Source organism: Alternaria burnsii (genome assembly GCF_013036055.1).
Source record: "Alternaria burnsii strain CBS107.38 chromosome Unknown 715, whole genome shotgun sequence".
Lineage (NCBI taxonomy): Eukaryota > Fungi > Ascomycota > Dothideomycetes > Pleosporales > Pleosporaceae > Alternaria > Alternaria burnsii.
Window position 1 is genome coordinate 526,739 of NW_024066116.1, and position 15,058 is coordinate 541,796.

Here is a 15,058-nt window from a genome sequence, read left to right on the forward strand (position 1 = left end):
TTGCGAAGCTTGGAAAATCATTCAGATCCTCTCTCGTATTTGACAGGGTGGAAGAGTGTGTTGCGCATGCATAACCGGCCGGTGCCGTTCTCTTCTTCAACTGGGCCGCCCTTGTCGTTCTCGCGGGAGCCGAGCCATCTCCGCCACCACTCGGATGAGAAACCGGCGTTGTAGTAGAAGCTGGTGCCGAGCTGATTGTGCTCACCCCAGCCGAAAACGCTGTCGGTTGGCTTTGGGGGCTTGTTGAAAGTGCCGTCGAGAGCCTCGAGCGGCCAGTTGTGGTCAAGGTACACGGGGTGTGCAGCGTAGACGGCCTTGAGGCCGTGGTGGAATGCGACTGTTGGTGGCCACATTTCAGGGAACATGTGGTGCTTCATCAAGTATGTTTCGCGGTGCATGAGATCTAGTAGACGTTTTGACAGGCGCGAGACTGTAATAATAGCACATCGTCGCGGAGGCTCTGGAAGCTCGAGATCGTAACCTGTGACATCGTCGCGGAACACCCAGTTGGTCTTGGCCGGGTCGAAGATTGGGTTGAATGTGATTATGTCGGCGTCTTCACCAACACCCCACTCGTAGTTGTCCTGAGAGTACGAATGCGGGGGCTCGGTCTCGGGAGGGCTGGGAAGCATGCCGGTGTTCTCGAACTTGGGTGGGCCCCAAACAGGCTTCTCATCGCTGTTGTAAAGCTCCTCCTCGACCGTGTCGGTGAAGTTCTTCCAAGAGCCGTGAAGTTCAGGAATGTAATAGCGGGATGATCGCTCCCACAGACCCTTGCGGGGTTGCTTCTTGGCCCATTCGCCGATCTGGTTGTGGAACTCGTAGTAGTGACCGCTGAGACGTAGATCCATCTCCCAGTTCCAGTAAAAGTCGTACTCGGGACGAGCCTGAGCGAACCATTGCATCGCAAAGTGAGCGCTGCGGTACACAGAGTGAACGGGAGCTTTGGCGTGGTTGTAAACGTTGTTGGGGAAGGGCTCTGGGTAGTACATGCGCATTTGCTGCTCGGACCAGAGAGTTGCCATGCCCCAGAACTCCTTGGGCAAGTTGTCTTCAATGACCTTTTGGTAAATCTCCTCAGAAGACCAGATAGGAAGGCTATCATCTTTGACGTGGAGTAGGAAGTGGACATCGTACTCGCCCCCGGATTTGAGCGCGAGCTCGTTGATCATGGCGCGCAGAGTAAGAATCTGGTAGTCGCTGTACTTGTAACCGGTCCAGGTGCGAAGGACGTAGGCGTGACGGGGCACCTTCTTCTTTGCGGGTGCACTCTCGTCAGTTGTGTTCTTCTTGAAGCGGTGGGCGTTCTTCTCGCGGCATCGCTTCATGGCAGACGCCCAATTGACCTTGCGGTAGTCGACCTTCTTTTCGTAGCTCCAGAGCTTATCAGCACCAGCCTTTTCAGACTTGCCGTCCATGTCAAGACCACCCTCATCACGCGAGTACGAGTAGCCATAAGGACCAAGACGACCGAAGCGGTCGAAACACTTCTTGTCATCGAAGCCAAGCTCTTCGTAGGAACCGAAGAAAGGCGCAGTCATGTTCTGAGGAATACCGGGATAGGCGTAGATGTCGGGGAGATCGACCGTCTCCTCCTCATCGAGATAGCATTGCTTTACCTCGTCGTGCTCCTTGAGGTACTCGGGCGAGTCGAATTTGTACGGATCGAAAGGCTGCATCTCGAGCGGCGGCTCCTTGTCTTCCTTGGACATGTGCGGCCACTTTGGCTTGATGTTGTCTTCCGGGTTGGGGCTCTGCGAGTACTTGACAAAGTCCTGCTCGGACACCCAGTCACCATAGGGAACGAGCGTGCGAACGCCGTTGAAGAAGCCATTTAACCTGGCAAATTAGTATTCGATGCCTGCAGTGGCAAATGAGTATGCTTACCGTGGGTAGTGCTCCCAGTGGTACTGTTTCCGCTCATCGCCAGGTTGGTGCTGGTGGTTCCACCTGTGCCGCCTGTAGATGCCTGTGCCGAGCATCGAAGCCAGCAACACGATGGTGACGGCGAGTGTGATGAGACGCGCGAAAGACAGTCGTGGGCGCTGGAGGCGGTTGGCCCAGGCGGGTTGGCTGTACTTCTTGCCCCATGACTTGCTGCTGAAGAGCGGCAGCGGTGATGAGGCCTGGCTGTCCTGGCCGGGCACCTTTTCGTAGTTGAAGCGCGTTCGGATGAACAGCTTGCCGGGATTGAATCGCGAGGCCATTGTCGTGATCAGATGTGCGGATGTGCTGTGCAGCGTGTGGGTTGCCTATCGCATCTGCGGCGAGGCTGCGCAAAGGAGGTCGCTCGGGAAGGCGGGAAGCACTTGTTGTGATGGGTATACTCGGCCGCGCGAGTGATGTCGGAAGACAAGACGGAGCAAGAGACTTGGGACGACAGCGGAGAGTGAAACGAGTGACTGTCCTGGAGACGAAGGCAGGATTATGGCGATGGCTTGGAGCGTTGGGGAAGAGGGCGCGGGCTGAGAAGGAGCGACCGACCCTTTTTCCCTCGTTGCTCGCCCCAGACAGCCTAGCGCTGCCTCGCACCTGCCGTCGCTGTAGCGCTAGCTTACAAGGGTCAACCACCGATTTCTGGAGCAAGACGGCGGAAATGCATGGGCTAGTCCATGCACCGGTCCATTCCAAGACACGCAAAGCTCTCCAGCTACTGCTCATCACGGTCGATCCGCTCCCTCCGCGTCTTTGCTGAGTTCCCATCCAAGACGGCCTTGAAGCTTCTGATGCGTTATCGTCGAGCGCCGCCCGCCACCAAATCAAATGGCGCCCAGCTATCAATTCACTCTATCGGGCCCTGCATGAGCCATGGCAAAGCGCACTATGCAACGGCCTGCCTTCCCGCCTCAACAACGTCGGGCGGAGCTTCCATTTTTTTTCTTGACGTCTTGCAAGTCTTGACGTCGATGGCGGGTCCTACGACAGTCGTCCAGTATTGCGTCTATGCATCCCCCTTCCCCTGCCGCGACAGACGAAGCTGGACGAATGATGAAATTGTGTGCTGAAGGATTTGGCCGTTGCTCAACCCCTGGGCGTTCGCAGAGGCAAGGTGGCGTTGTCTGTGATTGGCTTAATCAGCGCCCCTAGCCTTGCATCCGACACCAGCGTACGCGTCCTCTTCGAACGGCGCGGGCGGAAGAGTCTAGGCTAAAAATAAGACATCAGCGAGCCATGGCAAAGTGGGCTCAGCAATGCAACGAGAGCAGCTGCATGGACGCCTGAGGTGTGCGCTGCTGATACAATAGTGTTGCATTGCCTCCTCGCAAGCTGAAGCTGTCAATTTGCATGTCACCTGTTCCTTGCCTGCAATCAGTGGTGTTGAGCCATTTCGGCCCCTCTGACAGGCCCCACAGTTCCAATACTCTGCTGCTGCAGAACATGGGCAAGACTCCGCAGGAGCACATGGTATCCCACACGATGACGTCCAACCGCGTGGATCCCGTCTGAGAGTTGTGATCCTCACCTTGTTTGGGTCCATCCGACTGTCAGCATTCGCGACCTGTCGTGGTTTCCAGGAGCAACAAAGCGGGCACGCTGGCACAAGACCGAACTGTATCGTCGCCACAACAACTCAAAGCGGGGGTACTGCTTTGACCGATTCGTTCTTGACGCCATTCCTGCAACCGTGGCGATAAATCCCGTCTATATAGTAGATATCGCGATGCATCTTCATCGAGATAAGCGCACGTCCGCGGTGCCAACCACCTCGCAATGACCATACCTCGAAGCTCGATCTCCTTGAAACAGATGGCTTGCTGGTTCGGCACCTCTCCGGGGGAACGATGAAATGGGCAGAGGCCAATATTCAAACAATATTGACCTGAGGTCTGGCCATCAAAAAGTGAGCACGTGTAGATCGTGGATTAAGCGCCGCAGTCGACGACAATCGTGGAAGCTCTTCAAGCGTGTTGTGCCTACCCCCTGACAGAAAACTCTACACCTTTGGCTTGCGCGTTGGATGTGCAAGTGCGACTTGAAACTTGCGTGGCTTCTACGCGTGTGCCTTCTCTGCTGGATCGAGCTCTGATGGGAACTAGTGGGGACTGTAGTGAGTTGCAGCGTTGTGCTATAATGGTCAGCGCCTCTTGGCTTGCGAGAAGGCGCAGAAAGCTATCGCATCTCTGCACTTGCACTAATGCCTAGTAAGAAGCAATCGGAAGCGATACACCCTCCAAACTGGCAATGCATCTGGATCGCGATTCGCGTTGGAATTGTGCTGCGCCATTCTGCAGACTGGAAAGAATGTGAGCAGATCTTCTCATCTCCCGTAACCTTAAGCACGTTGTACCAAAAGAACAACAGAGACAAGCTTCGAGTGTTCCTTGGATGTATTGAGGGCGCACGAGGTAAGCTCATAGGGTCATCGTCGATTCCATTAGTGTTACCAGATGCTAGGATCCTCCCAAGGGCGATCCTCTGCCCAGATGCTACCTTCCTTCGTCTACGAAGATATATGATTTGTGGTTTCGAGAGCAGATGGCAAGGCGCAAAATCTTATGTATCAGTAATGTGTGTTTACTTGTCCTTAGAAATGCGGCCTGTCTCATGTAGAGGGGGTGTTTCCCTGCGCGGAAGTCGTGAGTGGCTCGCTGTCGCCGAATGAACAATTTGTTTTCCCACCCCAGATGACGTAGATGCAAAAGAAAAAGCATGATCATTGCATACGGGGATTAATTGCTTTTGTTCCAATGGTCGGGGTACGCAGGTGACTACCATGAACGCACTGCGAGGCTGCGCCGGTGATGAACCAATCAAAATGAATCAAGCTCCGAACGCGGACGGGCCTTCAAATCTCCGACGTTCCTGCCACTTTCGACTCATCGCAACGACCCCACGTTCTGGAGCATTATACCAGACAACTTTGAACCCTAACCGCAAATATGCCTGGAACCAGAGGCCCCGTGCCTGTACCGCTCGAAACAAAAGGCCAAAACCTCACACAAGAAATCCTCGATCTCTTAGATACAAAAGAGCCTCTCCAGAGCAATGAAGACTTCCCCGCAATATCGCAGGCCGAAATCAAGGCAGCGTTGGATAGGCTAGCAAGTCGTTCGATGGTCGCATACAAGTCGTTGGACTCAGAAAAGGTTGTTCTCACACCAGAGTCGGAAGGCATAGTAGCAGAAGGCAGCCACGAATTCAAGGTCTGGAAATATGTCAAAGAGAAGGAGAGAGTTCCAATCTCAGATCTGCCTGTAGGTATACCATTCCCAAGTAATTACTTTAACGTGCGACTGACAGCAATACAGAACGTCTTCGGTAAAGAGGCTGCAAGCGTAGGACAGGGCAATGGTTTCAAGAACAAATGGATCAAGAAGGATGGTAGCGACATCGTCTTGCTCCAGACTGAAGAGCCAAAAGACCTCAACCGCGAACTCCTCCAGGGTATCAAAGACACCCAATCCCTCGACGACGCCAAAATGCTTGCGCAGCTGAAGAAGAAGAAGCTTGTCACCGTTACGAAAGTCATCACATACACAATCACAAAGGGCCCCAAGTACGCAAAGGAGATACCAGTAGAACACACCGACTTGACTGTCGAACTTCTCGCCAACGACGCGTGGAAGACTGCAAACTTCAAGCCGTACAATTTCGCTGCGCTCGGCGCAAACCAGGAGTCTGGCGCATTACATCCTCTGAACAAGGTTAGGCAAGAGTTCAGGAATATCTTCTTCTCACAAGGTTTCGTCGAGATGCCGACAGGACAGTATGTATTGGTCTGGATATCATATTAGCATACGACTAAAATCTTCTAGCTTTGTCGACACTGGTTTCTGGAACTTCGATGCCCTCTTCGTACCGCAACAACATCCCGCCCGCGACATGCAAGACACTTTCTTCGTCTCATATCCACCAAAAGCCGACAAGCCACGATTAGACCCCGCGAACGAAGCTACGATGGACCGCATGGAGGCCGGATCAAAACGGCTCTTCTCCACACCCGAGAGTGAGAAGAAGGAAAAGAAGCCCCGAGACTTTGAGAAGTACTGGGAAGATGTCAGGAAGGTTCACCAAGATGGCGCTTTCGGCTCGATAGGATGTACGCAACCGTTGATCCTCATATCTAACATGAACCATTGCTAATCCCACATGCAGACCGCTACCCATGGGAGGAAGACGAATCCCTCCGCCTCGTCCTGCGCACACACACCACCGCCGTCTCGACATGGGCGCTCCACCGTCTCGCCGAGGACCCACGCCCTGCGCGCTACTTCTCCATCGATCGCGTCTTCCGTAACGAAACAGTCGACGCAACCCATCTCGCTGAGTTCCACCAGATCGAAGGTGTAATCGCCGACTTTGGTCTCACCCTCGGTGGCCTGATGCGCTTCTTAGAAGACTTCTTCGCCAACATGGGTCTCACGAACCTGCGCTTCAAGCCCGCTTTCAACCCCTACACCGAGCCCAGTATGGAGATCTTCGGCTTCCACGTTGGCCTCGACAAGTGGATCGAGATTGGAAACAGTGGCATGTTCAGGCCAGAGATGTTGGAGCCCATGGGCCTGCCAAAGGACATGAGGGTTTACGGATTCGGATTGAGTTTGGAGAGGCCGACTATGATGAAGTATGGAGTTAGCAACATTAGGGAGTTGCTGGGTCACAAGGTTGATTTGAGCTGGATTCGGGAACAGCCGGCGGTGCGTTTTGACAAAGAGTAAACCATGGGACGAATCAGGAGAAATGGAAGAGAAAAGATTAGACGATACGCATGACTGTTACGATAGGAGACGAGTCTTGTGGAAATGATATCCAAAATGAGACTAAAAGTCTTTTGAGAGATGAGTTTGTCCGTTCGTATTTACTCCATGATTGGTATACCGCCTTTTACAACAACCTCACCCGTCATCCGTTGGCTTAGCTTCGTCTGCCAAATCTGTGCGAAATTCTGTCGCCCTCAGGTGTGTTCGTCTCCACCGTGCCGCGGCGTGCTCTACCACAGTTGCGACTGCCTGTGTATGAGCTCTGCACTTCTTTTGTACGCAGTATTTGACCACACATTATGTGTACTCTGGAAGCCTTACTTGAATAACATCTGTTCTGAACCCTCCAATGTCTTCATTCCTTTTCCAAACTGCTCTTGACATCCTCTTCAATCATCTTGTTCCTTGCGCCCTTGTATATCCAGCTCTCCCCTTCTTTGATACCCCACTTTTTCTTCATCCATATCAATCCATCCTGGCCCAGTCCAAATCCAAGCCCAACAAGCAATCCCATCCGTATCGTCCTCGCAGCCGTGCTCACAGGAAACTGATGCCACGCACTCCACAGCCCACCCGTAACCATACCCGCCAACCCACTCGATACGAAGTCCCTACTCCCATCCACCCCGCGATCGATTCTCCGCATGTCCAATTCGTCAACACCTTCCATCTCCTCCATTGTGCGCCCCGCGCGCCATGTCCCCCGGAAGACATCTAAACTCTCTTCCACGATGAAAAATATTGAGGACCACGCTGCAATATATGTGCCCTTTTTCAACCCTTCAACAATGCCATAGCGCCATTTGTAATAGTTCTTCGACTTGTGGTAGAGGTACCAGCCGGGGTTTGAGATGGGCAAGCGGTGCGCGTTTTCGGCGCGGAAGCGCAGAGAGGCCATGTGTCCGGCGTTGAGAGAGCCGAGGGTGAAGCCTGAGAGGAAGGAGAGCGAGGTTGTGAGGAGGAGGCGGCGGTCGAAGGGCATGCCTAGGCGGGGAGCGTAGGGGAGGGGTTGCGAAGGTCGCGGGGTATGCCTTGCGAGCATTTCTGGGATCTCGATTGTGGATTGTTGGGGCGATGTTGTTGCCATTGTGAGTTTGATGCCCCACGTTGGGTGAGTGAGTGGTGTCGTAACTATAGAAATGCGTGTCTGCTAAGGTTTGCGATGGGTGCGGAGGTGGTGCGGAGATTCTCGAGGTTCGATATCGTTGAAAACAGGAAGGGATGCTAGTAATGGTGTTATGTTTTTCACGACGCCTGGGTGGTATGTACCCCGAAAATCGAAACGAATATAGCCTTTGACGTATGAAGTCAATGGAGTATGGAGTATGGCAAAGTCGCGGAAGCTTGTGAGATCACTACGCCAAGATGTCCATGCAGGGATCTGGGTCGCGCTTTCCCTCCCCGCGAACCCCCTCCATTGCTTTGCCAACGACGCGTCTAGATCCTCCGAACACTTCAGTTGCATCCAAAAATATTCGACAATCTTGAATACACGCGTACAATACACAACGAGCTACTCCTCATCACTGTGGTTCATCGCCACCTTAACAAGTAACAAGCTCTATTAGAGTATACGGTCACAACACGTCACAATGGCGACACCTTCACCACAGACATGGACGCTTCGCCTCAAGTCTTACAAAACCACCGTCATCCTCCATGTCGACCCATTACATACCTTCGACACGATCAAAACCTACCTATACGACGCTCTTCAAGAAACGGGTTTCAAGAACTCCGCCGGCGAATCGATACCACTACCTTCGTCTGCGGCGGAGATCCAGCTCGGTCGCCCGGCAAATATCAACGACGCATCCGAGGGCTTCAGACTAGGCGAGTGGGAGGGGGCATACATAGTTAGCGACGAGGAACAGGTGGAGGGCAAGGGCAAGGGCAAAGCTACCAAAGCAAACGCAGGTGGTAGTTCAAGTGCTGGAGCAAAGGCTGACACAGAAAAGATCAAGCAATGTCCCAAGGGCGCGGGTCTGAAAGATGGCGCTGTGCTGGCTTTCCGGTGGGCTGGCGATGGCAGCTGGGACGGTGAAGATGAGTTCGATCTCAGCAAGGACAGTCGAAAAGAGGACAACATGTGGGGTGTTACCCTGGCGAGCTTTGAAGACGCGTATGGTGTTGAGAATGAGACGGATGTTGGTGGCAGACCGGAGTTCGAGGGCTGAGTGGGGATGGACAGTCGATCAAACTCACCATCCATGGTCCGCGACCCCGTTGCATGCAGAGAATGGAAATCATGCAAAATGGATAATACCCCACTCCGAAAACATGCATCGCGAATGCTTTCTGTATACTGTAAGCGGCTTCTCGGGATGTCCAATCACGGCATCGCTGACATTCGCTCAGTGACCTCATGGGGTCGTGCAGCCTATCATGTCCACCCCCAGCCTTACAGTCGCTCTCCAGGCTTGGGACAGCACAGCCCCGCTTTGTGTCCCATTTCGTTCCACGAAAAGCCTTCTCTTCTTCACACCACCATTTGTACAACGTTTGGTTCGCTGCGACACGATCCAGTATGGACGATGCCAAACGCCTTACGCAAGCATCAAAAGATAGCACAATCTTCAAGCACCAGCCTCTCGATCATTCTAAGCCATCTATCCGACTCGTACATCTACTACCTGCCCTTTCGCCTCGTAACCAGATCCAATGTTCTATTACGCACGCTACTGTAGGTGCTAAATACACCTGTCTTTCCTACCGATGGGGCGATCCTAGCCCATCCCAGGATGTCCTCATCGACGGCAAGGTTTTCACTGTCCGCCTGAATCTCTTCGAGTTTCTGGCAACGGCACGAGAGAAGGCCGCTTCTGACGCTTCTGCTTCTCTCGGACCCTTCTGGATAGATGCGTTGTGCATTGACCAATCAGACGTTCTCGAACGCAACCATCAAGTTCGTCAGATGGGAACAATCTACAAAAACGCCGTGCAAGTCTACGTGTGGCTCGGATCGATGACCTGGGATCGCCTCACTCTTCTGCCGGTTCTACAACAAGCCAGAGCTCTCATGCATGAATGGGACACTTTCAAACGGCACAGCGATATGCTTGCTCAGCGTGTTATGGACAACGATTACTGGACTCGTGCATGGATCGTACAGGAAGTGGCGCTTGGCAGGGATGTCATCTTATGGCTAGGCGCCGCCTCCATCAGCTTGGGTGATATGGTGCACGGATTAGACTATGTCTTCTATCTAGACAGAGCGGTGCAATCACGTCTCATATTCCAACTTGGTCGCACTTGGCAGAAAGGGTTCTACAAAGACAAAAACTTGGTTCATTTACTAGACTGCTTTCGAGATCAGCAGTGCTCAGATGTTCGCGACCGTGTCTTCTCGCTCCTTTCATTAGTCACCGGCGAAGGCAGAGACCTAGAGGTTAACTACAACACCTCTCGAGCTGAATTAGCAGCGGAAGTATTGCGTCGGTGCAAGAGCTCACTATGCTTTTGTACGGCGTTGATGATCGTACAGATGCTTGAGCTCGGAACTACTGACACTCCGGACGCAGAGCAAGACCACAGGTTACTACCCTGCCTCGAATTTTGCGTCGAATACGTTTCTGCGTCGTCTCGCAGCCTCCACGATAGAAAAGTACCATGTGGGAAGTGGCCTCCTGGCTTGAGCTTCTCTGATACCTGCGACTCTTTGGCGCTGTTCCCTGCTAGGCTCAATCAGTACCTAACCTACTGGGACGACGGTGGCCCTGTGCAGCAACCACCGATGCAGAAAGAGGGTGTCGTGTTTAGAGCAGTTGAAGGCTGGGAAAATATCTACGTTGTGCGCATCTCATTGCAGTTTCTGGCAACAATGGTAGAGTTCCCTGTCGACATATGTGCGCACGCAAAGAATGAGTCTCAGAGAAGTGGTATACCAACAGGCTACCCGCGAATTTGCTACGCTGCGGATGATTTTGAACAACCGGGATCTGCAGAATCATCGTTCCCACAGGTCCAAGACAACACAACCCCGACGGTACGGAAACGGAAAGCACGCGCAGCAAACGTCAAGGACGAGTGGATGCAACGAGATGCAATTAAAGCAGTATCGAAGCGAAGGAGACAATTCATTGAGTGAGGACGACTGCAATCGCAGAGGCAGTTGAAGAATGATGCAAAAGCACCGGTGGCAGCCATAGGGTAGTGTGGACGGATGTAAGTTTCTAATAAGATGTTAGAGAACGGTAGACAGAAGCGAAGGACTAGAGATTTAATAATGACTGAAGATTCTACTGTAAGTTGTGGCGTCATCTAATCATTCTTACAACTGCGGATGTGTTAGGAGTGGTAGGCAAAGTTTGCATTTATCGACGACATCACGTTGTCAGTAATTCAGTTCAGCACCTTTGCTCATCTCTTCTAATTAAACTATACAGTGCTATCTAATCCTTGCAACGATATCTTATTACTACTATACCAGTCGCGAAAGATGTCGAGTAAGTACCTACAAACACAACAGGGACAATAGATCATGCGATCAATGCCTGAGCGTTACGTGCTATATCGCGCACATCATCTGTCATCGCAGTCGGCTAGAAAGTGTATAAAGTCTTTATTATCCAAAAGAGTGTATCCATTTCATATAGTACAACAGAACAGTGCTGCACAATGCTAAGACCCAGAGGCACTTTACAACATTGAAAAGAAGGATCCGCCAGCGGTTCCATCTGCTACGGGTGTCAAGCCTCATACCTCATCGTATCAAACCAGTATGTTGAATACTTCTCCGACCCCTGCACGTCGTGTCAGCCAACCCAAAGAGCGAGAGTCGTAGAGCTTTACATACTGAGAAGACATAGGCCCACGCGTAACACGCAGCGTACTACATGGAGGAGGTGGCTTGTGCAGAACTACCGCCCTGTGGGGAGCCATCACCTTGACCTCCTCTTTGACCATTTTCTGCTTCGTTTCCAATCTTTTGACTTGCTTCTTCGGCCTCTCGCCTTTTCTTGTTTTCTTCCCTTCTTTTCTTAGAACTATCTGCAGCATCATTCATCATTGTCTCTTCATCTGGGCGAGGTAGTCTGAGTGAGAAACCCTTGTCGGATATGTTGAGTCGTTAACTCTCGCGTAGTGTATTAGGTCGTGGTGTTGGTATTACTCGGTCAATGGAAGTGCTGTCTGTGTGGTTCTTGTACGGTAGTGAGTGCTTGAAGAAGAAGAGTACAAGCAACTGCTTTATACAGCATCGATATCTTCACAGTCATCATGTACGACTATCTAGGGCCCTCTCTGAGTCTTGTTTACTTCAGGTAGTCAGCCATCACTGACGGCCCGTCAGTGCATTGAGGGCTATCGGTAAGCACGTCAAACAGCGCCCTCAGAGTCACACTCTCCCGACCAAAGCGATGATGATTCTACCCGTAAATCCGAATTTGTACCACTACGTTAATTACACTTTGCTGCGAAGATGCTCATCGTAATCTTTGGATGTGCAACGGGCCAAAGGCTCAGTGCTAGACCTTCAAGCCAGTGCGCGCATGTTTCCTTAGCAAACATTGGGCTTTTACATCATAACATCATGCAATAATCAGTTCTGGTGGCTATCGCCTGTTTGTATTCCAGGTCTGACATCCGGAGGAGGCGGTCTCATGGCCAAGACACAAATGTAACCGAGTCTCGAAGTACGGGCCGCGATTCTCCAGTCGTTGGGAATCCGTGCCACAACTATCGACAACTTAGTAACGACTTCGGTGTTACTATCGGAGCGGCCGAAAGTTATGAGTTGCGGCGTAGCGATATCATGGCGGTCCACGCACCCATCACTTTCCTTGAGACCCACTGTACTGTCTGTTAGCTGCGAATCCAACATTAGCGGGCAAATGACAACTTCGAGTCAGTTTCATGTTACAGAAATTGCAAGAAGTGAGTTGGAAGTGAGTTGATTACAGACTGCCCAGTCGAAAATCTGCTAGGTCAGAGTTACTTTCCAAGTGATAACAAGGCATTGTGGCGACAAAGCAATAACCGTTGAAACGCATTGTCTCAATGAGTTGCACTGAAATTCATAGTAAGTCAAGTGTCTGCTTTCTTGTGTCCTATAGACAAGATGCTTTGTGATTCCGTGTACCGCACGACGTGTTTGGTTTCAAGTAAGCAAGCTTCCAGTCATGGAAGTCGTGTTGTTCTAATTCTTCATAACGGGAATTTGAAAGCTTCGTTTTACGTCGAATCCTACGATTGCAATCACCCAAACAGCGTCTACCGTGCCGTAAAGTTGCATCACCTGACAGGCCGCTATGTCATGAATGGACTAGCTAGTCAGACGTGTCATATCCGGTCCGACCCAGTCTCTTACGCGTAAGTATAACTTCCGTACCTACCAAAGACCCCGAAAAAAACGTTGTAACCCTCACTAATCTGCTTCTGACCGCTTCGACGCGAGTCCTTCTGATTGACTCCACCGCGAACATTATGCTATGCGACGACGTAGCGCTGGACGATGCGGACCAGAAATACGAGGCCTGGAAGCGAGGTCTCGACACCGCGCAGGGAGCGATTATCAGGTTCGTGACCAAGGAAGCCAAAAGCCGTGTGGCTGGAAAGTTTGGTGGTTATCTTGAAGGATCTTACAACATATCCTTGATCGTCATGGTCAGCGCAAAGCCCACATACGTGATACGCTTTCCAAAACTAGGACGTACCGCGGTGTGTTTTCTAGAGGAGAAAGTTCGAAATGAAGTTCAAATCATGCATCTCCTTCGTGAGAGAACCACCATTCCTTTGCCAACAATCTATACCTGGGGTACGACTGATGATAGCCCATCGCAGATCGGGCCGTTCATCATAATGGAATATATCGGAGGAAGGCGACTGATGGAAGAATTGAAACAACCTACGGAAACCAAAGTTGGCGAAGTCGATCTTTGGAAAGACTTGGGCAACCCAAGGGTACTTCATGCCTACACCCAGATAGCTGACTATCTGCTGCAAATTTATCAACTGGACTTCAACGCAGCCGGTGCTATAAGCAGAAGCCACACACGTGACTGGGTGGTCGCTGAACGGCCTCTCACAGACCATATGAATAGCTTAGCGACCGATGTTGCGAACTTTCCAACCGAACTTTTCCCCACTACATACTGTAGCTCGCCAAGGATGTACTTTCAGCAGCTCGCCGACCAGCATCTGAATCATCTCCATAATCATCGAAATGCAGTGGACAGTCTCGAAGATGCAAGGAGGTATTTTATCGCCCGTCATCGTCTCAAGCAGTCCATAGACAGATTTCTATACACCAACAACAACACAAGTCCTTTCAAGATCTACTGCTATGATTTTTGACCATCGAACATGATCGTGGACGAAAACCTCGACATCAAAGCTGTTGTAGATTTCGAATTCTGGAATGCGCTGCCTGCACAATTCGCCCACGGCCCACTCTGGTGGCTCACTTCATTGCGACCAGATGAGTGGATTGACAGTGGCTTCGATTTTGGAGCACTAAGATCAAGACTTGAGCCGCATGTTGAGCAATTCCTACCAGTGATGGAGAAAGTGGAGAAGGAGAAAGCCACGGACGGATCTGTGGCGTTACTGTCCGTTCCCATGCGAGACTCATGGATCTCCGGCAGATTTTGGTTCAACCTTGCGATGGATGACAGCTGGACTATCGATGCTGTCTATTGGGCTGCGCTACATAAGCCTGGGGACGAGGTGCTAGATGAGGCTATGGAGGACGAATTAAAGGCATTTTATGATATGAAAATGAAGCAGCTGGCAGCGTTTAACGCAGAGTGCAAAGAGCGTGGAATCGGAGATGCAGGTCATGTACGGAATTGGATCATGATAGTATGATTGTACGAAACAAATTGAACTTCGAAAACCTGTAATTTCAGACCTTGTCCGGCATTGTTCTCTTCCAAGCTTACGTACGAAGTCAGAACTGGCGCAGAAGCAGTAGGGGTAGCCAACGTTTTACGCGACTTTACGCATTGCATCGCGATATGGCCATGCTGATGCTAGTGAAACGCATATGCACTAGATTCTATGGATAGTTTGATTACCCAGGAGTAGAATCCTTGTTTTGTGGGGTGCAGCAACGTGCTTTTCGATGTGAGGGTGCGGGCCGGGCAGCATTCCATACTAGTTCCCATGATCAATTTCCAGCGCTAGTCATCGTAGCTACCTAGATGGGCTAGTATGTTTGAAACTATCCCGACAGCGATCCAATCGCGTAGTCGGTCATCGCGACCACTACGATAAATGTGGTAAGTGGCCGAAGCGTTGTCCATTATTCGGTCACGGCTGGGGAAGAAGACGGACGCGCTCCGGTACTTTGAGTGTTAAGCGGGTCATTACACTTCGCAGACGAATATTCCACGAATCTGGGGTACGGCACATGGGTA

General features: G+C 51.4%; 6 protein-coding genes across 6 annotated transcripts; 4 read left to right on the forward strand and 2 right to left on the reverse strand.

Moving 5' to 3' along the window:
- Positions 1–17: 17 nt before the first annotated feature.
- On the reverse strand, positions 18–2,207 carry GT037_007320 (uncharacterized protein; the record flags this gene model as incomplete). Its single annotated transcript, XM_038932367.1, has 2 exons — positions 18–1,839; positions 1,888–2,207. 2 exons carry the CDS (start codon positions 2,205–2,207, stop codon positions 18–20), a joined length of 2,142 nt encoding a protein of 713 aa, XP_038784855.1.
- A 2,673-nt stretch (positions 2,208–4,880) lies between these two features.
- On the forward strand, positions 4,881–6,659 carry GT037_007321 (phenylalanyl-trna synthetase alpha chain; the record flags this gene model as incomplete). The annotated part of the gene is made up of 4 exons (XM_038932368.1): positions 4,881–5,195; positions 5,250–5,707; positions 5,757–6,040; positions 6,097–6,659. 4 exons carry the CDS (start codon positions 4,881–4,883, stop codon positions 6,657–6,659), a joined length of 1,620 nt encoding a protein of 539 aa, XP_038784856.1.
- A 397-nt stretch (positions 6,660–7,056) lies between these two features.
- Positions 7,057–7,788, reverse strand: GT037_007322 (uncharacterized protein; the record flags this gene model as incomplete). Its single annotated transcript, XM_038932369.1, has 1 exon — positions 7,057–7,788. The coding sequence occupies one exon, from the start codon at positions 7,786–7,788 to the stop codon at positions 7,057–7,059; it is 732 nt and encodes a 243-aa protein (XP_038784857.1).
- Positions 7,789–8,293: 505 nt separating this feature from the next.
- On the forward strand, positions 8,294–8,878 carry GT037_007323 (uncharacterized protein; the record flags this gene model as incomplete). The annotated part of the gene is made up of 1 exon (XM_038932370.1): positions 8,294–8,878. The coding sequence occupies one exon, from the start codon at positions 8,294–8,296 to the stop codon at positions 8,876–8,878; it is 585 nt and encodes a 194-aa protein (XP_038784858.1).
- A 350-nt stretch (positions 8,879–9,228) lies between these two features.
- GT037_007324 (uncharacterized protein) lies at positions 9,229–10,788 on the forward strand (the record flags this gene model as incomplete). Its single annotated transcript, XM_038932371.1, has 1 exon — positions 9,229–10,788. One exon carries the CDS (start codon positions 9,229–9,231, stop codon positions 10,786–10,788), a length of 1,560 nt encoding a protein of 519 aa, XP_038784859.1.
- A 3,215-nt stretch (positions 10,789–14,003) lies between these two features.
- Positions 14,004–14,507, forward strand: GT037_007325 (uncharacterized protein; the record flags this gene model as incomplete). The annotated part of the gene is made up of 1 exon (XM_038932372.1): positions 14,004–14,507. The coding sequence occupies one exon, from the start codon at positions 14,004–14,006 to the stop codon at positions 14,505–14,507; it is 504 nt and encodes a 167-aa protein (XP_038784860.1).
- Positions 14,508–15,058: the final 551 nt, after the last annotated feature.